The sequence below is a fragment of the Bos grunniens genome, chromosome 2 (genome assembly GCF_055505025.1).
Source record: "Bos grunniens cultivar Pamir isolate PY7600 chromosome 2, Bosgru_T2T1.0, whole genome shotgun sequence".
Lineage (NCBI taxonomy): Eukaryota > Metazoa > Chordata > Mammalia > Artiodactyla > Bovidae > Bos > Bos grunniens.
Window position 1 is genome coordinate 132,596,153 of NC_141166.1, and position 25,836 is coordinate 132,621,988.

The 25,836-nt window shown below is 36.7% G+C and overlaps 1 protein-coding gene across 2 annotated transcripts in view; it reads left to right on the forward strand.

Annotated features, from left to right (window-relative positions):
• UGGT1 (UDP-glucose glycoprotein glucosyltransferase 1) overlaps nucleotides 1–25,836 on the forward strand; it is a 110,851-nt gene that overhangs the window by 15,236 nt on the left and 69,779 nt on the right. For both annotated transcript variants that reach the window (XM_086362612.1, XM_086362613.1), the window contains exons 5-16: nucleotides 1,097–1,209; nucleotides 2,829–3,003; nucleotides 4,344–4,440; nucleotides 5,294–5,372; nucleotides 7,331–7,431; nucleotides 8,106–8,205; nucleotides 9,489–9,549; nucleotides 13,717–13,808; nucleotides 14,996–15,146; nucleotides 17,800–17,919; nucleotides 19,162–19,247; nucleotides 23,660–23,795. In XM_086362612.1, coding sequence (XP_086218738.1) covers nucleotides 1,097–1,209; nucleotides 2,829–3,003; nucleotides 4,344–4,440; nucleotides 5,294–5,372; nucleotides 7,331–7,431; nucleotides 8,106–8,205; nucleotides 9,489–9,549; nucleotides 13,717–13,808; nucleotides 14,996–15,146; nucleotides 17,800–17,919; nucleotides 19,162–19,247; nucleotides 23,660–23,795 — 1,311 coding nt within the window. The remainder of the gene's footprint in view (nucleotides 1–1,096; nucleotides 1,210–2,828; nucleotides 3,004–4,343; nucleotides 4,441–5,293; nucleotides 5,373–7,330; nucleotides 7,432–8,105; nucleotides 8,206–9,488; nucleotides 9,550–13,716; nucleotides 13,809–14,995; nucleotides 15,147–17,799; nucleotides 17,920–19,161; nucleotides 19,248–23,659; nucleotides 23,796–25,836) is intronic.

A 25,836-nucleotide genomic window follows, 5' to 3' on the forward strand; every position in this document is an offset into this window, starting at 1 on the left:
TAATCTCTGTTACGTGAACTGAGATTCTGCAAGCCACGTGGTGTGGCCAAAAAAACTAAATGAATAATTTTTATGTTTTATTGAAAGATACTGAAACATGCATGAAATGTTATTTGGAGTGCATATCAAAATGATCCAATAAAGTGTGGTAGGAAAATGGAGGAAATAAGATTTGGCCATAAATTGATAATTACCGAAATACTCATCATGGGTACATGGGATTTTATTGTACTATTCTTTCTTTTTATAAATAGAAGTTTGGAAGTTTTGTAGTAACTTAAAAAAGAGACAAAGAATGTAATGAAAAGTTTTAATGTTAATTTTTCATAGCAAGCTTTCCATTTTCTTCCCCTCTTTTCTTAATTATTTGTATTCCAGCCATAGAAAAGAACATTTAGTATGAATATATTACATAAATGACATCAGTGCGTATAGCAGTGCTTGTCATCATGTCTTTTCTTTTTCCTTTCTTTACACTCGTGCATGTCGGTGAGCCTCTCATTAAGGTTGCGGGTGGACTTGCGTTGTCATGCCTGGGCGTTAGTACATTTTCCTCTGAACATACCCCGTAACTCATTCAGCCTTTCTTTTAAATATCTTACTGCGCTCCTTGCGTGATTTTGCCTTTCCATATATACTCTTCTTTTCGGTCCTGTTGGTTTTTTAGATGCAGTGTCATTCTTCCTGTTTCAGGGAGGGGCTTTGCATTAATCTGCATATTACACTCAAGACTGCATTGTTGCACTTTGACACCTACGGCTGCCATTTGTAAGCTTAGTTTTCTGCAAGGTACATATTCTATTCCCTGGATAGCTTTTGATGTCTTCTAAGATAGATTTTTAAAGTTCTGTTTTCGGAATAATAATAACATCTACTTCATGGAGTGATACTGGGAGGAGCTAGGTGAACTGGTGAAATAAGGAAGGTAGTGAAGCAGAGAGCTCTTACTCCTGTCACGTAATGAATGTTCAGTAGGTGTTGCCTTTGTTTTCACTGATGTCTTATTATCATTTTATTACCTATTTAGAATATTTATTTTTTCTCTTGTCTTTGGTTAGAAATTATTTTTAAAAATGTCTTGTATCTTAAATGACAGATAGCAGCTGATGAACCGCCACCAGAAGGATGTAATTCATTTTTTTCAGTGCATGGAAAGAAGACTTGTGATTTTGATACCCTTGAGACTCTTCTGCTAACAGCCTCTGAAAGGTACATCTGTGTTTATTTAAGTGTCATGCATTCATTGTGCTTTCTTCTGATTTTTCTTCTGGGTTTTGTAGTTCGTAAATATAGTGGTTTAGAATATGGATTCTGGAACCAGACTGACTAGATTTAAATCCCAACTCCATCACTTAAGATAGTTTTGCCTACTTAAGCAAATTATATAACCTTTCTTTCCTCATCTTGTTTTGAAATAGAGATAATAAGAGAACTTACTATTATTTAGTAATGACTATATCAAAGAGCTTACATAGGCTTTTTCATCAGCTTAGTAAAGAATATTCTGTGTATTTAAACCAGTACCTGGAGTAATGATATTAATGGTAATGATCTCTAGGGATAATATTACTTTCAGACAAAGGAGATTATTTAAGATAATTGCAAGCTTAGTTTGAATATTAAGTTGGTAATGGCTGACTTTTTTACTTAAAGGTAGGTTTCCTGTGATGGACAAATAATAGGTCCTTCTTGCTATCTGGCTAGGGCAGTAACCCCTCTGTATATCCTCTCATACTTTTGTAAATAGGATAATAGCGATCTGTCTCTTTGATGTTGCTCTGTGCCAGAAGTGCCAAGGGTGTTTTAGGTGAGGAAATTCTTCTTTAGTGAAATTACCTACTCAGCATCTGTCCTGTGCCCACCAGATGACATGAGTGCTTTTCCTCAGGGTGATAACCAGAAACAGTGAGCAGCATTCAGCCATCTCAGTGGGGAGGTGTGCACTTTTGAAATTGGCTGCATGGCACAGTGCTGTTCACTGGGGAAAGCAAGTTGACTGACTTGAAAAATTCTGTGTTTCATTTGTTAGAATAATGCACACCTTTATAAAGAAAAGAGTGATAATGTTTCCTCTTCTGAGATGTGGTAACTTTTTAATGGATTGGCATATATCCTCTTATACTTTTTTCCTGTGGTTATACATTTATGCAGGTAGGTGGGTTTATTTTTATAAGAGGCATCTTCCACTTAGTACATGTAAGTGTACCTCCTTGAGAGGGGTTGGTCGGTCATAACGTCTGTGCATTATGATCTGTTAATACCTTGATGCCATTCTTAAAGGAGTTTTCTTGAGGGCAGAGTTTCAAAATTTATGACGAAAACCTAAATAAATGTTAGATCCAGTAGTAGGATGATCATAATGGTAAAAATGATAGAGAAGGGAGATGCTGTGATGGGGCAGTTATATGCTTAAAATAATCCCCGCTCTTTTGCATTACTCACACTTAGGTTTTCAGATAAAAAGATAATTATATGCTATTTATATAGTAGAATAATTTACTAAAGTTTTAGTACTATGAGGTCTGGATATGTATTTGTTTCCTGGCTCCCCCCTCCTGTAGGAATTGATAACAATTTCTAGTCAAAGTCTACATTTTATAATTTATATAATTTACATTTGTTATTTTTAATTATGGACCAATAAGACTTACACCTGACAGTATTCTTACTAACTAAAAGCTATTTAAGATTGTGATACTCAATTTTCTATTAAGATGCGTATAATCTTTACTTAAATTATCCTTGCTGTAGCTTCATTTTGTACTGTTTTTAACGTTTAAAAACTTTTTTAAAGTTAACAGTCTTAAGCTTTTAATATTTATTTTCAGACCAAAACCTTTATTGTTCAAAGGAGATCACAGATACCCCTCATCTAATCCTGAAAGCTCAGTGGTTATTTTCTACTCTGAGATTGGCTCTGAGGAGTTTTATGCTTTCCACCGACAACTTATTTCAAAAAGCAATGCAGGCAAAATAAATTACATATTCAGACATTATGTATCAGTAAGTATTGACTTGTTTTATAACTGTTTTAAATGTTAATTTGCCCATGAAAACCTTAGCCCTTAAGCTAATAATTTTCCCCTTTATAAAATGACTTGAACTACTTCTTTGGAAACTGTGGTACTTTCATCAGATCTGTTATTTATACTTTGCTTGCCTTACTGAAGAAGTATAAATAATTATGCTTTAAAAATGACTATATAAAGTTATGCTTTAAAATTTTAAAATAAAATTATGCTTTAAAAATAGCTTCCCAGGTGGTTCAGTGCTAAAGAATCCGTTTGCCAAGCAGGAGATGCAGGTTTGATCCCTGGATCAGGAAGATCCCCCGGAGAAGCAAATGGCAACCCACTCCAGTATTCTTGCCTGGAAAATCCTATGGGCAGAGAAGCCTGGTGGGCTACAGTCCACGGGGTCACAAAGAGTCAGACACAACTTAGCAATTAAACAACACCAGTATAAAATTTACATTCTATTTCAAAATGAACCATGCAAATTATATTTAATTTCATCCAGATTTAATATGGGCATCATACCATGAAACTGATTCTTGAATTCAGCTCCTTTCTAAACCCTTTTTTTTTCCCCTCCTTTTTGGAATTTTTCATTTGATAGAAGGAGGAGAATGTCTAAAGAGATAAAATCTAGCTGAATGGGTTTGAAATTAAGGTTTTCAAACTTTGTGTAGCTTTTAGCATTTAAAATATTTATATGTAAAGATCATTAGCCTTTAAAGTCTCTTTGTCATATTGAGCTCAGTAAATACTGTTAAGTACATGTGGAAAAATTTTAAAGGAAAACTTACATGAGCAGAAGCAGATTTGTCAGTATCCAGTTTTTGACCCTGTCCCACTATGCTCTATTGCTGGTATTAAAAGGCCATTCTCATTTAGGATGATGGTAAGCCTGTGACATTTGGTCAGCCCAAACCCTACCTGAAGACATTTAAATTCATTAAAAAATGTACACACACATTTACACACATGGTCTCAACAAAGCACTTCAAGGTTTGAAACCTTACCAGTTTTCAACCCTATGTAGGTACAGAACTTCTTTGTTATTTTCTCCATTTCTTCGTATGGTTTGGTGACCATTATCGCTTTCCACTATGCCTTCATCCAGTTTTGTTTCTCCCTTGGAATTTCGGTTCTCACACTTGTGGCGGGATCCACAATCTAAGGATTCCCATAGAAGTTAAAGCGTATCATGAGTGCCTAATCCTAGGTGATGACTGCATGACATTAATGTGGTTGCACTCTGTATGCCATGGTGCATTAACAGCTAGGTGGTCATGATGGTGTGGGAGCTCGGTGGTGATGGAATGCTTGCTCTGTCTGCAGAACCCCAGGAAGGAGCCTGTTTACCTCTCTGGCTACGGTGTGGAGTTGGCCATTAAGAGCACCGAGTACAAGGCCAAGGATGATACTCAGGTGAAAGGTGAATTTGTAAATTAAGACCAACGCGTTTTCTTTAGATACAACAAGTTAAAGGGGAATTTTTTTCTTTAATGAAAAAGAATACATTTAGGAGAATGATGAAGCTGTGTTTAAATCTTGGTTCTGTTATATTCGAGTTGGGTGACAAATTCTGTAGGTCCTAATTTTTTACTCTGTAGAGCGTGGTTAATGATATATGCCTTTTTAAGTATTTGTAAGGAGAAAATAAGATGTATAGGTAAAAAAATTTTACAAAGTTTTTGATAAAATAAAGTTCAGTAAGTAGTAGCTACTGTTATTGATAATAAGTAGCTCACAAATAGTAATTAACTTGTGATCCAATATGAAATCTTAAACTATTATGTAATTAACAGTTTAATTTTTTGTTGTTGTTATTTTCTGACTTGAAACAGTTTGTTATGGCTACTTCTTGTTGTAATATGCTAGGGTTTTGAATTTCAGCAAGGTTTATGTGTACTCTTTTTATGTCTTTTGCTTTATTTTAAAGGTAAAAATGATTGATTTTGGTACATGGAAGGTAGCCTAGTACTTCATCATTTTGTTCTCAATAATTATATCTAGGATTAAGTTGCCTAGTTACAAATTCCTCAGAATTTTGATATTGAAATACCTGTTATTCTTAATTTTGAGGTATTTAAATGTAAAAATTTTCAAAGTTCAAGGAAAAATACATTCTTACTTTATCCAGGAACACAGGATATATCAAAAACACATTTATAAATGCTATTTTAGTTTCAGGTATTTTAAAATGTTTTCTTATATTTTTCAAATTTTATGAAGTTATTATTTTTATATTCTGAATGATTAGACATGTAATTGCTGTGCTTTTGTAGGAACTGAAGTTAACACCACAGTGATTGGTGAAAGTGATCCTATTGATGAAGTTCAAGGGTTTCTCTTTGGAAAGTTAAGGTATGTATATTCTTTTAACTCTTTAGGCTTAACATTGTAAGTATCATCTTTCTCATTACTATATCTCCTGTTTCTCAAGAGTACTTTACATATGTATTCTGATATGAGAAGATGACCATTTAGTTTCTAGTATGTTTATGATTTTTAGTAATTCTGAAGCACATTATTCTTACATGATACTATGACTGCCTCCTATGGCTTAAGTTGATTTCCCTTTTTGGACCTTGTAGTTGACGGTATTAAAGTTACATTCCACTTTTTGATTCACATAGTAGGAGAAATCTAATAATTTTATGTAATCTTTTCCTGAGAAAATCAAGTGTATTTTAACTTAAAGAGGTTATAGCTATTTTTTTTTTGCTTGTTTTTTGTCTCTTTAAAAAAAATTATTGAAGTATAGTTGATTTACAATGTTGTGTTTATAGCTATTTACTTATGCTCAGCATAGCTTGAAAAATTGCAAAAGAGTTATAATAGGTATGGAGGATTTTATATGTTCAGTTGAAATACATTTTATTGCAATTTGATTTATATGAAAGAAGATAGAAAATGGCTTTTTGAAGAAAATTTCATTAACTTTTTTTTTTCATTAACCGTTTTATGAAAGCATCTTAGAATTTTTTACCTGAAAAATCTTCTTAGCTCTTATTTTAAATGTTGTAGCTATTTCTGATATGACTTCTCATTGTTCTGAGCCCTGAATTCTGCTCAGGGCTCAGGGAAATCTTAATTAGGACATCTATGGTGTGCTTTTTAAAAAAATAGAAATAGTATATGTAGATGTAGTTTCATACACTTTAGCTTTAACATTTGGTTGAGTAAAATGGTGTAACTAAAGTTTAGCAGAGATGATTTCGTGTTGAGTGACTGCACAGACTGAGTTCATCCTGTGCGTATGTACGTTTCTTTGTGCTGAACGCCAATTATGGCCTCATTAGTATGCAGTCAGGGTCCATTTTTATTGCATCCAGATTTCCATAATTCCTTTTCATAGTCACGTTTTATGTTTGTTTTTTGGATAGCATTATGATTTCATGTATTTACAGCACAGTATTGTGTAGAATATTGAAGACATTTTCCTTTATGGACATTCAGAATAGTTATTTAGCTATTTAAAGTAATTGACCCATTTTAAGACACTTCTATCATGAAGAAAAGTTTGTAATAACTCGAATGTATTGGTTGGATGGTGAGTGATCTGAGTAAATGTTTTACTTTTGGCATGTTGTATTTAATGAATTTTGAGTTATAATATTTAAAAACAATTAGTCTATTCCATCTGTGTTTTTAATCTAAATGATGTATGTCTGACTTTGAAAATTTGTTTTACTAACTTTAAATAGAATGCACTATATTTTGAGATAGAACTAAGAAAAATCCAATTATTTTGGAAAGCTTGAATTATATTCACGTGAGTAAAGGATTTACAGGCAGGTATTGAAAGAAATTCATTTTGGGACCGGCAGCAAGGTATTTCCAGTTTTATTTTGAGAAATTAAAAAGATTCAGGAAAGGAGAATAATATACCCACGTACTCACCACTCAAAATTGATTGTTGCTATCATACTTGCTTTTCTGTATGAAAAAACTGTGAATTGAGTTTTTTTCCCTTCAACATAATGCCTTCTTTTCCTTAAAGAAAGAAAAGAAGAAACAAGTTGAGTAAAACACAGTGAATAGCGTTGAGGTCCTCTCTCTTCCATACTCTCAGTCCCACTCCTCTCCATCCCCTCAGAGAGAAGCACTATTGTAGGGATGCATTTTTAAAACTGTTAGTTTTTAAATGAACTTACTGATTTTTTTTAAGAAAAGTAGTTATACTTTAATATTTTTCCTATATTGTAGGATTTTTTCTATTACGTAGAGGGAAAAGTCGTGAAGATAAATTTGAGGTCAACTTCTAAATGCTTTGGGAAAGAAAAGACACATGAAAGGAATTGATTTTGTGTTTCTTTCAGAGACCTGCACCCTGACCTGAAGGGACAGTTGAAAGAACTCAGAAAGCATCTCGTTGAGAGCACCAATGAAATGGCACCTTTAAAAGTCTGGCAGTTGCAAGGTAATAAAAATGTAGAAGAATCGTTCTAAATTTTACGGTGTTAAAAAAGTTAGAATTTGTATTTGTTCATATTTATTCACAGATTTTAAGGGTTGTGTGATTTATTATGATTTATCAGAAATGGAAGGAAGTCCTTTTGTAGACAGATAACACTTAGCAGAATAATATATATGTATGGAAGAGTACCAGATCTTTCTGTCTTTGCCCAGATGTGTTAGTTTGTAAAACTAGAAACAAGCTTGTCAGAATCTTTGTGTTTCTATATGTACACATTTATTAAACAGTTGGATGCTTGAAGGCATCTCAGTATGGCAGGATGTGCTCTTGGTCCAAAGAACTGTATGTCAAAGTTTTTTCCCCAAGATAATTTACTAAAATCTTTTGCTATACTTTGTGATATGTTGTAAATTCAGAAGAAGGAAAAGGATTTGGGATGGATTAATCCTGTGCTGAATGTGTTTGTATGTACCCTAGTGTTTATGCCGGCAGATTGAGGAACAGCTACAGTAAACACTCTAGGGGCCTGTGAATTGAGTAAAACCTGGACATGCTCTGAAATGGTGGCATTCTAAGGCATTCTTAATTACCAAGAAAATAATGGGAAATCAATGTTTTTTCCTATTTCTCATTGTGTTAGATTAATACACTTCAACTTCTGTTTGACGTTGTTGCAGATCTAAGTTTTCAGACTGCTGCACGGATCTTGGCTGCACCTGTTGAGTTAGCTCTCGTGATGATGAAGGATCTCAGTCAAAACTTTCCCACCAAAGCCAGGTAACACAGAGTAATACAGTTTTGAGGCAGTCTTCTTTTTAACACACGTCTAATTATGTCCATGCTTACGCCATGTTGAAGCCACTAAATTATGAAAATGCTTAGAAAATTGAAGTTCTGTTGCTACTAGTGCTGTACTACTAATGGTACCATCTTTTCAGGAAGGCACCCTTGCATTGTGTGGTTGAGGAGAGTAACTGCAAATAATCACGTTCCTCAGCAATAAAACAGAAGTAACAGTACCTGCCTTTGAGGATTAGATGAGTTAACAAAATTTAACGTATGTAGACGTAACTAATCTAGGGTCTGGTGTGGACTCTAGTGCTTTTCTTCCTAAACGGTTTCATATATATCGTTTTAATCAGTCTTGATGAAGGAAATGAATTATAGAGGCTGACTGATAAAGGTTTGTCAGTCACTGATATAGTGACTGATTAAGGTTTTGAATGCAGCTTTTCTGCATTGCTTTCAGTTGTATAAAGGTCCTCTACTTCTCATAAATATGAGGCAAACTTGTTTTAAAAGCCACATTTTCAGAAACTTAAATGATTGTCAGTCCTTTACTTGAGTAATTGAATGAGGTATTTTAACTGAAATGCTTTTGTAAATAAATTTGTTTACTTGTTTAGTCTTGGAAAACACTTAGGACTTAAAAATCATGTAGTACATCCTTATTTAGTCGTGTGTGCTGTTGACATGTGTGTGCGAAGTCGCTTCAGTTGTGTCCGATTCTTTGTGACCTTGTGGACTGTAGCCCACCAGGCTTCTCTGTCCATGGGGATTTTCCAGGCAAGAATACTGGAGTGGGTTGCCATGCCCTCCTCCAAGGGATCGAACCTGATCTCTTATGTATCCTGTATTAGGGGGTGGGTTCTTTACTACTAGCGGCACCTGGGAAGCCCTGTTGAAGACATACATATGCTTAAAAAGGTTGAGGAGTCTGTAGCCTTAACTTATTTAACATTATCCTTTTATTCTATGAGCTGTAGAGATGATGTATAGGAATAGAGTTGCATATATTTAACTAAGTTCCTGGAAATAACTGCACTTCCATTAAAATCAGCTATTACTATTACTTTCCTTTGGTTTTCTATCTTATGATAATGAACAAATATACACGTCTGAGAGGAGAAATTTATTTTATCAGTTGTAAAGGTTTAGAGTTTTTTCCATTTAGTTTTTTTTTTGTAATTTATTGAACAGTGTGTTGTTTCATATAGGGAAATTGAAGTCATGTATATCAAATACTAAACCAATCACTGATAATGTTTTTCTTTCCTTAGAGCAATAACAAAAACAGCTGTGACTTCAGAACTTAGAGCTGAAGTGGAAGAGAATCAGAAGGTACTAACCAATGGAAAATAGTAGCCTTTCTATTTTGTATTATATCTTTAAAGATGCACAAATGTGAGTTAAATCAGTGACGTTTAATGGTTTTACTGTTTTATTAAAGATGATATTTTGATTCATTTGTAGAATCTTTTTTATACTTTCCGTTTTTAATCACAGTTAAATATGAATATAACTCAAAGCATCAAATAATGTTATCAGTTTCTTTAGAAAAATAACATCCCCCCTAACATGTCCCACTCCCTGTGTATCCCCCTTCCCAGAAGCATCTGCTTTCAAATCCTGATTTGTTTTGATATTTATCTCCAGATTCTAGCAAGCTTAAATTGGTACTTTCTCATTTTCCAGTCTCATGTATTGGCTTCTGTTACAACGGTGAGGTTTAACTTTCTTTCACAGCGCTGCCTCTCCTCCCACTGTCTACCAGTACTTCATACTGGCACTGTCCCCATCTCTCTACTGTCCCTTTAGTTTTGTCTTGATTATATCGGTTTTGATCCGCTTCACTGTGGACTGGTGGTTCTTTGTGTCTAGTGTTGTGCTGTGCTTAGTCGCTCAGTAATGCTCGACTCTTTGCCACCCCATTGATTGTAGCCCACCAGGCTCCTCTCTCCATGGGGATTCTTCAAGCAAGAATACTGGAGTGGGTTGCCATGCCCTCCTCTCTTTATGTCTAGTACATATCAATTATCCTGGGACCTTCCTTTAACCTCTTTTGTTGGATCTCCTATCTCTTGGATATCTATCCATGTCTTCTTTGATTTTGGTTTACTCCCTTATTTTGGTGCAGCAAATCATTCTTCATGAGAAGGGTTGTGTGTGAGGTAAATTCTAAGAAATCGGTTTTCCTTTTTTTTTTTTTTTTCTTGACCGTGCTGTGTTGCATGGATCTCAGTACCCTGACAAGGGATCGAACCCGCACCTCCTGCAATGAAAGGGCAGAGTCTTAACCACTGGACCGTCAGGGAAGTCCCTTCTGTTTCTGTTTTTATCAGGAGCTTGGCTGGGCATAGAATTCTAGGTTGGAAATTATTTAGAAGTTTGAAGGAATTTTGGTTTCCATTATGGCTTTTGAGAAGTCTGAAGCCTTTATATGCTGTTGTGTTTTTGTTTTTTTTGAATCATAGGATCTTTTCTTTGACCCTAGTAATCTGAAATTTCACAGTGATAATGCCAAGAAGGGCAATGCCAAAGAATGTTTAAACTATTGTAAAACTGCACTCATTTCACATGCTAGCAAGGTTATGATCAAAATCCTTCAAGCTAGGCTTCAGCAGTACATGAATTGATAACTTTCAGATGTACATGCTGGGTTTAGAAAAGGCAGAGGAACAAGAGATCAATTTGCTAACATTGTTTGATCATGGAGAAAGCAAGGGAATTCCAGAAAAACATCTGCTTTATTGGCTGCATTAAAGCCTTTGACTGTGTAGGTCACAAAAAACTGCAAAGTTCTTAGATGAGAATACCAGGTCACCTGACCTGTCTCCTGAGAAACCTGTATGCAGGTCAATAAGCAGCAGAACCAGATGTGCCACAACTGACTGGTTAAAAATTGGGAAAGGAGTACATATTGTCACCCGGCTTATTTAAGTTGTATGCAGAGTACACCATGGGAAACGCTGGGCTGGATGAATCCCAAGCTGGGAGTTAAGATTTCTGGGAGAAATATCAGGGTCCTTAGATAGGCAGATGGTACCAGTCTGATGGAAGAAAGTGAAGAGAAACTAAAGAGCCCCATGCAAAGGGTGAAAGAGGAGAGGGAAAAAGCTGGCTTGAAACTCAACATTCAAAAATCTAAGGTCATGGCATCAAGTCCCATCACTTCATGGCAAATAGAAGGGGGAAAACTGGAACAGTGACAGATTTTATTTTCTTGGACTCCAAAGTCACTGTGGATGGTGATTGCAGGCATGAAATTAAAAGATGCTTATTCCTTGGAAGGAAAGCTATAACAAACGTAGACAGCATATTCAAAAGCAGAAACATCACTTTGCCAACAAGGGTCCGTATAGTCAAAGCTATGGTTTTTCCAGTAGTCATGTACAGATGTGAGAGTTGGACCATAAAGAAGGCTGAGTGCTGAAGAATTGATGCTTTGGAACTGTGGTGCTAGAGAAGCCTCTTGAGAGTCCCTTGGACAGAAAGGAGATCAAACCAGTCCATCCTAAAGGAAATTAACCTTGAATAGTCATTGGAAGGACTGATGGTAAAGCTGAAGCTCCAGTACTTTGGCCCCCTAATGCAAAGGACATTGGAAAAGACCCTGATGCTGGGAAAGATTGAAGGCAAAAGGAGAAGAGGGTGGCAGAGGATGAGATGGTTAGATGACATCATTGACTCAATGAACATTATTCTGAGCAAACTCTGAAATAGTAGAGGATGGAGGAGCCTAATGTGCCGCAGTCCATGGAGGTGTAAAGAGTTGGACATGAATTAGCAACTGAACGACAACAACAATGCCTTTTAAAAAAGTCTGTACTTTTTAGTGGTTGGTGAACCCTTTAAATCTGGAAAATCATTTCCTTTAGTTTTGGGAAATTTTCTGGACTTATTTCTTTGCATTTGGTCTTTTTGGTTTCTCTTTTCTGTTTTTCTAGAACTCCTGTTTACTCTTAATATGTTATACCTTCTTGACTTGTTTGACCTAATTAAAAATCTTTTATTTCTTGTTTTCTAGTTCATTTGCTTTTATTTTTAAACTTTCTGGGATGGATTTTCAGACCATTTGTTGAGATTCTTTTCTTTAGTTGACAAATTTTTAATTTACAAGGGTTATTGGATTCTTCTTTTTATGGTGTTACTGTTCTGAAGATATCCGTGGTTCATGTGTGTGTTTTCTTTTCATAGTCTGTTTCCTTTTAAGTTGCCTTTCTGTTTGTCTTAGCCTCTTGTCTTAAATGTTGGAGGCTTTCCTGAGATACCTGGTGATCTCTCACTAACTGCTTGTATCGGAGAGCAAGGCAATAAAAAACCGATTGAAAGCCCTGAGAATGCAGCTCTGTGACTGTAGGCTAAGCTGATATGGCCATTTCTTAGGGCACTCCCGTGACAGATCTTTAAACTTTTTGTCTTAAGCTGGGTAGTCTCCAGAAAAGGATCTTCTCATCTTCTGCCTGGCAGGGTTGTTGAAGCCCAGTAGAGCAGAGCATTTGATAGCTTCCACTCGGTCACCTTTTTTCAGCATGGGATCCCCGCCCTCAGTTGTGTTTCATTTCTCATAGATCCCAGTCAGTCTTTCCCACAGTCACAGGGTGCTGTGTTCACAGCCTTGGAATGAGCAGATGTGGAGTTTTCCTTTCCCATGTAAAAATTTCTGATTCTCATTGATGGAGTTTTCTATTATCTACCCTTCTCTTGCTTATTATTTATCTTCTGAGGGCAAAGAAGCAAAAGCTGTGGCTTCTGCATTGTTTTGTCTTATGTTTTTCCCACACAGTGCTAGATCTTAGAGTTCATTTCTCTTGGTCCACTGACTGCGGGGTCATGAAGGGAGCTCAGTGGTCCCTGCTGCTCACTCCCAGCCCTGGGAGAGCTTAGGGATCCAAGTTCTGTCCCTAGCATCTGATTTGTTTCTTTCCTTCTCTATTGTGTGGTGTCTAATATACGATTAACAGTGCTGGTTTCCTTGGAGAGAAAGAATTGAATGGAAAAGATAGAAGTCAATAGAAGCTATGATACGGCATCAAAGCAGTGTTTCCGGTGGGTTAGGCAGTTCTGAAGGCTGCAGGGGCTGTGGGGTCGTGTGTGTTCCACCATGACTGTGAGCATCAGTTGGAGGGTCCCTTAAAGGCCAGGCCTTAGAGAGCGTGGGTGCATATAGGTGCCACCCTTAGCTCAGCGACTCAGTTTCTTGATATGCCTTAGTTTGGAGGTTTAAGGGAGGTATAGGGATTTGAAACCCTTTTGAATCAGATCCCTGGACTTCATCCAGAAGGCCAGCTGTTAGTGACTGCTGGCTCAACCTTGACTAGCATCACAGACAGGCAAGGGTATCAGAAAAGTAAATCTCAGCACTTGGCTTATTGAATACCCTCCCTACCCCAACATTGTAGGAAACACTGTAATAATCATTGTCAATATTTGTACATAAAGCCAGAAACGTGGAAATTTTTGTTAAACATTCTCTTCCTACTCCTTAATCAATTTTTCATATTTCAGTATTTCAAGGGAACTTTAGGGTTACAGCCTGGAGATTCAGCACTATTCATCAATGGACTTCATATTGATTTAGAGACACAAGATATATTCAGGTATGGATAAGTATTTTTCACTCTGATAAGTTTTCATAATGTGTGGCTCCTTGTGATATGTCCAGACTGTTGTTCCTCCTTGATGTGACATGCTGCAAAACCTGATGACTCATCAGCCCAGTGAGTGCGTTTAGGTAGTCCATATTCTGGCTGGGATGGGCAGAATGATACTTGGCCATTTTTTATCATAATGTACATCTGATACCTTGGACATTTAAGGTCCAAGTGTCTATTATTTGAATAGCTATCTTTTTGTTAAAATGTGGTTTAGGATTAAATTTCTCTAAATTGTCCCCATGAATTTTGGGGTGGATGGATGTGGAAGACAAGTGGAATTCTGATTTTTTCTTTGAAATTAAAAGTGACATAGTTGACACTGAGGCTTTATAATAGTGAAAACAAAAGCTATGGTTGGTTAATGCTTCAGAAGAAACAGCTTCCACAGTAAGATACTTTTCACATTAATTTAATTTAGCTTTTATGTCCACACACTGCTTTCAGACCTAGTAAAAAATTGGTAAAGAACACATTAAAAGCTGCCCTCATTTTTACTTCATATTAAAAAAACCTTTAATTTTCCATACTATTACAAACTGTGTACTAGCTTTTTGTAAACCGTTTTCAATAATGCAGAGATAAAGGAACTAAACAGTGAAGTCTTCATTTTGTTTCATCTTATTTAATCTTCCTTACCCTGCAAACCTTTTAAGTTGGATGTGAATTCCTCCACACCTTTTTCTATGATCATATGTGTGTGGGCCTTTTGGGAATTGATACTGATATTGAAACACATATTATTTAGTGTATTTTTTGGTGTTACTAAATTATTTTCAGATAGTTATAGATTCATGTGCAATTATAAGAAATATCACAGGAAGATTACTTTAGTGTTTTTAAAAACATACAGTGTAAAATCCAGATTTAGGATTATTTCATCCTCAAATTGTGTTTGTGTGTAGTTAATCTCTACACAATGTATACATTGGTAAGTATAAATAAATATCAACCAAGAAGCAAGTCTTACCCACTCTGTTCTGCATATTTGGACAAAATGAACCAAGGGAAGAACCTCCTCTTTTGACTTCTCAACTACTGTGAAGGGGCATAGAGTTTGAACTGATGAATTTTTTCATGGTGAGAAATTTTTTTTAGGGCCCTTTTTCCTAAATACTGTTTTTTTCCCCCAGTCTGTTTGATATATTGAGGAATGAAGCTCGGGTGATGGAGGGTCTACATAGACTGGGAATAGAAGGCCTTTCTCTGCATAATGTCTTGAAACTGAATATACAGCCCTCTGAGGCCGACTATGGAGTAGACATCAGGAGCCCTGCTATTTCGGTAGGTATTCCGTGAGTGTCCAGGGGGTGATCTGGCCAATTATTTTATTATGGAATTTGCATTTGTCTTCTATGAAAGATAAGTTATTCCTGTCATCTCTTTCATTGGCATCAAAGATTTGCAACAACTGCTTATATGGCATATGTGTATATAATAAAGTAGGCTCTTAAATGCTCCAGAAAGTTGAGTCATTTGGTTTAATGTGGTTAAGACAGTGATTTTTCGAATTTTATATCTCCTTAGGAATCAGCTGAGCACTTCTTTGGAAAGTGTTTAGTTTTTTTAGTTGTGTGATACTCTTGTGTGATTTTGTTTAAAAATATTATTTTAGCTACCAAGCCTCTTTAAGAAAAGACTGATATTTTATACTGAATGACTTATAGAGATTAATACCTGCTATATGATGTCTCTGGGCCTTTGTCTCCTCAGATATGAGAGACTAGAGGGGTCGGAGCTGCCTGGGTAGTTGTGGTGACAGTGACACAGGTGGTGAGATGCACCCGCACCTTTCGCTCTCCAGGCCCTTTCTCTCGGTGTCTGTCCTGCATTTATTTTAGGGAAATTTTTTGGAAAGGGGAGTAATACAGAATGTAGATGTTTGCTACTTGAATTCTCACTTGGTGTTACAACTGTTATGTGGATGAATACTGTTATGTGATTTGTTTTTCTGTAGAATTTTTTTCATTACAGAGTAAAGCTTTGACATAATTAACAATCATAGGACCCATTGCCATACTTGGTAAATGTTAGTTTAATCATTTCATGTTTTCTTGGAAGAAAAAAATGTTTCGGTGAAAGCCCTCTTTATATCTCTTCCTAGTTCCACCCCTCTCCTCCCTGCAGGTAATTCATCTTTTGAAGTGGGCATGTATCCCTCCTGTCACTTATTTGATCATTTTCTTCCCTGTCATATGTTTTTAAAATTTTAAAAAATGCCATATCTCAGTATCCTTCATCAAATTTTTAAAAAATGAGTTACTCAACAATTTTTTCAAGACTTACCTACTTGATACATAAAGGTCTAGTTTATCATATCATGTTTTATATTCTTCTAATTTTTAAAAAATACCTTTTATAAATTCACAATGTGGAATTTAAGACATACAAAAGATTGTGTATTGAAAAAACTCTTAACCGAGCTGTCCAGTTTTTCTTCCTAGAAGCAACTGCTGCTGCTGCTGCTGCTAAGTTGCTTCAGTCGTGTCCGACTCTATGTGACCCCATAGACGGCAGCCCACCAGGCTTCCCCGTCCCTGGGATTCTCCAGGCAAGAACACTGGAGTGGGTTGCCATTTCCTTCTCCAATGCATCAAAGTGAAAAGTGAAAGTGAAGTCACTCAGTCGTATCCGACTCTTAGCGACCCCATGGACTGCAGCCTACCAGGCTCCTCTGTCCATGGGATTTTCCAGGCAAGAGTACTGGAGTGGGCCTAGAAGCAACAGGCTTTATCAATTCATTGTATATCCTTCCAGAAATACTCTTTATGTACATGAACAAAGTATTATTCCATACTTTCCCACCCTGCTATTTGTTCAGATATTATGTACCATTTAATTCATTTTTTATGAATATTTAGTTGTTTCTAATTCTTTGCTGTTTTGAGCAGTATTGTTATGGCCCTTTTGTACCTCTCTTTGTACATTTGAGAATTTAATATTCGGGATCGATACCTAGAGCTGCAGTACTTAGTGGTAGGATAGTAGCAAAAGTTTCATCTTTGAAGTGGAGTGAGGTGAAAGTTGCTCAGTCATGTCCAACTTCTTGTGACCCCATGGACTCTCTCCAAGCCAGAATACCGGAGTGGGTAGCCTTGTGGGGTAAATACCTGGAGCTGCAGTACTTCGTGGTAGAATAGTAACAAAAGTTTCATCTTTAGTAGGTCATTTTCTCCAAAGTGACTGTTCCAGACTTCAGAATTGGATGAAAATGCCCACTGTTCTATATTTTTGCCTATTCTTGGATATTGACAATATGAGTGAAATTACATTGTGCTTAGTTTATATTTCTTGGATTACTAGTGAAGGTGTGTATCTTTGCTTGTGTTAATTGCCCATTTAAAATTCCTCTATAAATTCCTTATTCATATTTTTGACTCATTTCTATTTCTCATATGTTCCTTGCCTTTTTAAATTGATATGTTAGATTTCTGTAGATATTCTTGACACTAGTCCTTTATTCATTTTGTAAGTTGCAAATACTTTCTTATATTTTGTGGCTTGTGTTTTAGTCACTTTTTAAAAAAAAAATATTCATTGATTTATTTTTGGCTGTGCTGAGTCTTCATTGCTGCATGTGGTCTTTCTGCCGAGAGCAGGGCTGCCTCCTAGTTGCCGTGTGTGGGCGTCTCCTTGCAGCGGCTTCTCTTGTTGCGGGGCACAGGCTGTACGCTTGTGGGCTTCAGCAGTTGTGGCACATAGGCTTAGTTGGCTCACAGCATGTGGGATCTTCCTGGACCAGAGATTGAACCTGTGCTCTCTGCACTGGGGACATTACCGCTGGACCACAGGGAAGTCCTAGTTACTCATTTGTCTACTTTGAAAATGGTCTTTTCACGACGTGATTATTCTTGAAATAAAGTCTTACTGTTATTTTTGCAAATTTCACTGGTGGTAACTAAAGTATATACACCATGTTGTGTTCTTTTTTTTGTAGTGGATCAACAACCTGGAAGTTGATAGCAGATACAATTCGTGGCCTTCTAGCCTACAAGAATTGCTTCGCCCCACCTTTCCTGGTGTAATCCGACAGATCAGGAAGAACTTGCACAACATGGTAAGTGAAGCTCCTTGTTGCTGGACCATGATCTCTATTTCTTCCTTGCATTCTTCCTTTTCTCTCGTATCTATAGTGTTCGAGTCTCTCCTTTACTAGTTGCTTCTCTGCCTCGCTTCCGCCCTGCACTAATACCACTAAATATGTTTTTTTTCTAGCTCTGTGTTCAAATTGAAAGGGTTTGGAAATGTATTCATTGTAGGGCTGTGAAATGTCTGTGTATAAGGGATGCTCCTCATCTTTAACCTGAAGGTTTAGATTGTCTTGAGTTTTAAGATAGTTTTCCTTTTTCACTCAGAAGATAAATATATCTTCTGTTTTTCTTGAATAGCTTAATCCCTAAAATTTGATAGTTCAGTTTATTCTCTTAAATAAATCTTTGCCAGCTCCTACTTTTTATCCTTATTCCACTGCTTTAGAAAGACAGAGGTTCTTAGTTGGCCCTCTTTCCCCATCTCATGTCTTTCTCTTCCCTCATGTAGCTCCTGCAGAGATGGGGCAGGTGAGGGCTGAAGTTGGCTTCCTGAGAACTTTTCTGGGAAACGATCTTTTATACTTCTGTCACTCTTTTGAAACCCCCCTTTTTCCCTTCCTAGTCAAAATTTCAGTCTTTTTTTTTTTTCTTGGCATATGAAATAATTTATTAAATGAGAACTTTATTTGATTCAATGAGATGGCTATTATTTTTTTTTTATTCAATTTTATTTTATTTTATTATTTTTTTAAATTTTATTTTATTTTTAAACTTTACAATATTGTATTCGTTTTGCCAAATATCGAAATGAATCCACCACAGGTATACCTGTGTTCCCCATCCTGAACCCTCCTCCCTCCTCCCTCCCCATAAAGCACACCATGAGAGCTTAATACATGATACCTATTATTGTGGTCTAAAAATTGGGTTCTGTCCTTTGAAATGAATACCCAAGAAGCTAATCTCTGTTTTCTAAAGTGGAAGAATTAATAAAATATGTATTGTTAAGTAGTGAAGGATAGGAATAAGGTATCTGGATGTAGTTTTCATGTTAGCATAAGATCATGACAAAATCATTTAGTCTTTGAGTACCATGTTCTTTGAATACAGAGGGAGGGTAACTGCTATTTGTATAATTTCTTTTTTATAAGGTTCAAAAGTAGCTGGAGGAAAATGGCCAACCCAATAAAAAGACGTAAGGCATTTTTACTGACCCAGTGGCATTTGAATGAATGTCATCTCATGTTTTCCTTTCCCTCTTCCTATAGGTTTTCATAGTTGATCCTGCTCACGAAAGCACTGCAGAGTTGATTAACACAGCTGAGATGTTCCTCAGTAATCATATACCACTAAGGTAACATCATTGTTGATTTGATAATATAACATTTAGTTGAGGTTTTGTTTGTCATTCTTAAATGCAAATCTGGTACTACTGAACTTTAGGATAATTAATTGTGGGAATCATTAATTACAGTTTTATCTTTAGCTCAGTATGAAGCCAGTGTATTTTGGGGTAGAGAACTTGATTCTTAATGAATAGAATCTTACTGTCATTGAGTTATTAGTAAATAGCCCATGTAAAATTAGCATGTGATCTCAGTTTATTTTCCAATTGAAGGGAATTTTCCTACACAAGGGTCCACATCACAAAGCCTACTTCCACTTTTGGCAGAGATAAGAAGCTTTGCCAAGAACTTTTGTTAGACTCAGAACTAAATGTATACATAGCTTTTTGTAGATGCAAACAGACACATTTATTTCACTAAATAGATTTTACCAAATCTACCAACAGAGTATTTAAATGGCTGAGTTTCCACTATGCCTTTTAAGAACAATGTTTTAAGACTTTACATATAAAGGTTAAGGTATTTTCACTCACATTCTAGATAATATCTGATAGTTTTATGAGTTGATAAAATTTGAATTCTTAGAAAACAAGAAAATTAAGAAGAAAAGAGCTCTTCAGTTAACAAATGTTATTGTGTATTCCATACTTAGCACTGAGCTAAGTGCTGTGAGTGGTATATAAGGCACATTTCTACCCTCTTGGAAAAAGTACAGCACCTACTTCCTGTAAGATACTTGGTTAAGTGCTGAGTGATATCCTTACTAGTTATAAGTTCTTTGGAATTTCAGGGAAACAAAAGACTATAGATGGATATTTGGGAAGGACAAAGGTTTCATGGCAAAGTTGGATTTAAGTAGACTTTGAAGAAAAAGGTGGGTTTTCATTGATGGAAAAGCAGAGGTTTTGAGTTTAATGCAATTTTTAATGTAAACATGAATACTATCTGCCTCAGGGGCGGATTACAGCCAGAGCTATGTTTGATTAAAAGGGAAATATAAGAGTAGTCATGTATGGATGTGAGAGTTGGAGTATAAAGAAAGCTGAGCACCAAAGAATTGATGCTTTTGAACTGTGGTGTTGGAGAAGACTCTTGAGAGTCCCTTGGATAGCAGGGAGATCCAACCAGTCCATCCTAAAAGAAATCAATCCTGAATATTCATTGGAAGGACTGATGCTAAAGCTGAAACTCCAATACTTTGGCCACCTGATGTGAAGAACTGACTCATTAAAGACCCTGATGCTAGGAAAGATTGAGGGTGGGAGGAGAAGGGAACATCAGAGGATGAGATGGTTGGATGGCATCACTGACTCAATGGACATGAGTTTGAGTAAACTCTGGGAGTTGGTGATGGACAGGGAGGCCTGGTGTGCTGCAGTCATGGGGTTGCAGAGTTGGACACAGCTGAGTGACTGAACTGACTGATAAGAGCAAAAAGAAGTTGGCTCATGGCACACAGTTCAGTTCAGTTGAGTCGCTCAGTTGTATCCAACTCTTTGCGACCCCATGAATTGCAGCATGCCAGACCTCCCTGTCCATCACCAACTCTTGGAGTTCACTCAGACTCACGTCCATCGAGTCGGTGATGCCATCCAGCCATCTCATCCTCTGTCGTCCCCTTCTCCTCCTGCCCCCAATACCTCCCAGCATCAGAGTCTTTTCCAATGAGTAGGCACTAGTTAAACATTTACTGAATTGGATTGAGAGACAGGAGCAAGAAATGTGGCCTTCGGATTGCAAGGGTAGATAAGAAGAAGGCACTGGCCTCATAGGCATGTTGTGAACAACTGGGGGAAAGGCAGACCAGCAGTTGTTTTCCTTTGTTGCTTTGATGTGGTGGCTGGGTTGTTGGCAGTTCAATGAGGAGAGGAGAGAACGAATCTGAGAGCCTTCTTGCTGGTCCTTGATGAGGGACCGGGCCTGGAAGAACCTGAAGTCTGAATTTTGGAAGTTAGTTAACAGAACGACTCTGATGCCCTTTTTAGAAATTGAATACCTGGGAAAGGGAAGTATTGATACTTTGTGAGGAGATAATTAGGTTCTCTCCCTTATTTTTATTTTCATAAAAATAATATTTAGGTCATTTCTGCCTGGAGCTCACTCATGTGATTTCTGTCATAAAAGAGATTTAAAAAAAAAAACAAAGACAATTTTTAATCTGAAAACAAACCCTCTCAACCACCTTATCTTTGGATACACAAATTTTCCATGTATATTCTGAGAGTTTGATGTTTGAAATATGTTCATATTTTCTTCTGTTTAAGCTATACTTAAAAAAAATGAATAGACTTTGTATTTTTTAGAGCAGTGTTGATTATTGAACTGATGCTGCTGCATTCTTATTAACAGAAGTCCATAGTTTACATCCGGGTTCACTGTTTGTGAATGTTGTGCATGTTGGGAATTTTGACAAATGTATAATGACATTTTCCGCCATTATTTTGCAGCAGTATCATAGATTAGTTTCACTGCCCTAAAAATCTCTTGTGTGTCACCTGTTCGTTCCTCCCTACCTCTCTCCCAGCCCCTGCCCACACACGGTCTTGTTACTGTCTCTGTAGTTTTTGTCTTTTCCCGAATCATAATGTGTGTAACATTTTCAGATTGGCTTCTTTCACTTAGCAGTGCGGTTTGCTTTTAGGTTTTATCCACGCCTTTTTGTGACTTGATACCTCATTTCTTTTTATCACTGAGTAATATTCCATTATATGGATGTCTTATAGTTTTTCGGTCCATTTGCATGTTAACAAACATCTTTGTTGTTTCCAGGTTAGGGCAGTTATGAATAAAACTGCTACAAGTATTTGTGTGCAGGTTTTTGTATGGATATAAGTTTTCATTGCATTTGAGTAAATACTAAGTGTGATTGCTTTATCTTACGATAAAAGTGTGTTTAGTGTTTTGAGAAACTGCCACATTATGTTTGAAGTGGTCATATCATTTCACATTCTCACCAGCAACAAATGAGGGTTCCTATTGCTCCACATCCTTTCCAAAATTTTGTGTTTTGGGTTGTACCCTTTCTCATAGGTGTGTGGTGGTATTTCCTTATGGTTTCAATGTGAAATTCCCTAATGACGGTGATTTTGAGCATCTTTTTTTTTAAAAAAACAATTCTTAAATAAATTATTTATTGTTGCCCGCACTGGGTCTTTGTTGATGCACCCTGTCTCTCTTTCTTTCTTTATTTTTTTTTCCTGTCTTTCTTTAGCTGTGGCAAGCGGGGGCCACTTTGTAGCTGTGGTGCGTGGGTTTCTCCGTGCGGTGGGCTGTCTTGCTGTGGAACACTGGCTCTAGTGCATGGGCTCAGTAGCTGTGGTGCAAGGGCTTAGTTGTCCTGTGGCACGTGGGATCTTCCCTCCCTAGGGATCAAACCTCTGTCCCCTGCATTGACAGGTGAATTCTTAACTGCTGGGCCACCACGGAAATCCTTGAATGTCTTGTAATATGCTTTTTTGCTGACTGTATGTCTTGTTTGGTGAGGTGCTTGTTCAGATCTTTTGCCCAGTTTAACTTTTTAAAAATTATTAGTTTTAAGAGCTCTTAGCATATTCTGCATATCAGTCCTTCATCAGATATGTGTTCCGCACAGATTTTCAGCTAGTCTGTGGCTTGTCTTCAGTCTCCTAGCAGTTTCTTTTGCAGAACAGAAATTTTTAATTTAAATGAAGTCCAGCATACCCAGTTCTTTTTGTTGTGGGTCATGCTTTTGGGGTTAGACCCAAGAAGTTATTGCTAAACCCAGGATCACCTCATTTTATCCTGTGTTATTTTCCACGAGTTTTACAATTTTTTGTGTTTTACATTTATGTCTGTAATCCATTTTAGTTAAAGACTGGCTGTTCTTCATTGCTTTTGCTCTGAGATGGAGTCTAGCGGCCTATCGCCAGTGCACATTTTTTTGGCCAGTCTGTAAATGTGTGATGGTGTTTCTTTGTGGTTTGTTCCTTTAAGTTTTAAAATGTAATTAACTTTGGGTATAGCTTTTTACTTAAGGACAGTAGTAAAAATTTTAATGCTTTCCATTTGCCTATGATACTCATATCGCTGGGGTGAAATCTCAAAATCCACCACACCTGTGTATATTTTCACATTCTGAGAATTTTCACTTCTCCTAATTTTGATTTAAAAACAGAACAAAATCTCTATCTAAAACTATAGCAATACCTTATATGTCAGTGATGGTCTCATTTCATGATCTTGAAATGAGATCTTGAAATGAAACTTGCTTCAATAGTTATAGTCTAAGCCACCTTTGGGAACTTGCTTTTTTTATTCTTAAGTGATGAATACCTTTGCCAACCATGTTAGAGAATGACGTGAACTGTGTTTTGTAAGACAAAGCCTTTCCTTTTTTGACTGGTTGCATTCTTTGAGATGTTTCATTTGCTTCTTTTTGCTCACCCCTTTCTCCCCCCAGACTTGGTTTAATCTTTGTGGTTAACGACTCTGAAGATGTTGATGGGATGCAAGATGCTGGAGTGGCTATTCTGAGAGCGTATAACTATGTTGCACAAGAAGTGGATGATTATCATGCCTTCCAAATTCTGACACATGTATGTTTTTGTTCAAAATGGTGAATAATTTCTAAAAATCTAAGTTACTGTCAGAAACAGTATGTGGTAAGGGGATTCTATATTTCTGGAAAGAGAACCAGGTAAAGTATTCACAAACTTTATGCATTTTATATGTTAGGAATTGCCTTTATTGATACACTAATGTTAATAATAGATTGTTGAGATTTCAGCTAAGATTCCTTAGATACTAATTCCTTAGATACTAAATACATTAATATATCTTAGTCTTCTGCCTTTTGACAATTTGAAATCACTGATTAATGCCTTTTGGTAACTGTGATGTTCTCTACTTGTTTAAAAAACTTTACTCTTTTTTAAGACCATCATGATATTTTCATTAGGGATACATTTAATATTCAAGTCATAAAATTCTTATTATCTGTTTTCTCTATTTTTAACTGGAAATTCTCAAATGTTCTGAATTATATATATGTATTTTGAGATACTTGCTCAAGTTCAAACAGAGAATTCTCCTTGTTTTTTTTTTTTCTATTTTTGAGTATTAAAAGCTTATAAGTAGTAGTTGTTTTGTTTACAAATTAGTGTTAATTATTTAAAAAACTTCTGTTTTACCTGTAATCATGGTGGCAGCCTGCTGTTTATTATCCTTGTCTTGTTTATTGTTTAGAGATTCAGTCAGAGGCTTTTTTTTTTATTAATTGAGTGTTCCTTTATTTATTTGGCCAGCCTTTATTAAAGATGCACTCTTTACAAAGACGTGTAAGCTTTCCCCCATCCTCCGACTCCTTACCATCTACTGGGGGACACCTCCACAGAGATGATGTGGTTCTGTGTAGCACCACTGGCTACAGCAGCATGAGGACCTCACTGTACACGGAGTGAGGGTGTTCTTGTGGAGTGTCGAGTTGTCTCAGCTCTGCATAGGTGAACAAACAAGGAGTCAGTGAACAGTGACTGCAGATCAGAGGTAGTGACTCCAAGTTGTTAGTGTGACTTGAACAGAATATTGTGAGCACAGAGTGGAGCAGGGAACCTGGTCAATGAGCCTGGGCTGCGTAACGGGTATCTGCTAAGTCGCTTCAGTGGTGTCCGACTCTGTGTGACCCCATGGACGGCAGCCCACCAGGCTCTGCTGTCCCTGGGATTCTCCAGGCAAGAACACTGGAGTGGGTTGCTATGGCCCTCTCCAATGCATGAAAGTGAAAAGTGAAAATGAAGTCACTCAGTCGTGTCCAGCTCTTCGCGACCCCATGGACTGCAGCCTACTAGGCTCCTCCACCCATGGGATTTTCCAGGCAAGAGTACTGGAGTGGGGTGCCACTGCCTTCTAGAGTTAAACTCCAGTCCACCTGAAAAACCGCATTGTGATGCGTATATGGAGGTGGATCTGATGAAGGCTGAGAAAGTGGCACAGGTACTAGTTGATGAGCTGTTGCTGTGACCTCTGTAAGAAATAAGGGTGGACTCAGGATTAGCAGCAGGCTGTGGAGAATGAAACAGGTTCATGTGAAGTTACTGAGGATGAGGGTTTTAAAGTCTGCTTTTTAAAGTTTTTTCCTCTCATAGCTATGTGTATGAGGGAAAGGATAGTGAGTTTTTTTTTTCTTTTTAGTCACAAAAGGAAAAAAATTATGTTTGTTATTAAAATTTTTTAAAAACAGTATTGATGTGTCAGTTAAAAATCTCTTCTCCTCTCTCCTTAATTCTGCTCCCTAAAGGCAGCCACTGTTAAAAGCTTGCTTAGTATATCCTTCCTGTGCTTAACTGTGTACACACAGACACAGTTTTGTTGTTTGTTTTGTGTCTGCCTTTTACAAACAGGGATTATGCCGTACATATTTTGAAACTCTTTTCCCCTTAAACATCATGGACATGAATTCTTATTTCAAGGATTACTTATAAGTATTCAGATTTAAAAAAAATTAACAGATTTTTGTGTTTTGGACTTTTAATGTGTGAGTATGAACTGACTATTTTACGAATATATAGTTTCTAACATAAGAAGGCATAAGGAAGTAATACAGAAAAGGGAGAATTGCTAATATGTCCCATTTGCCCT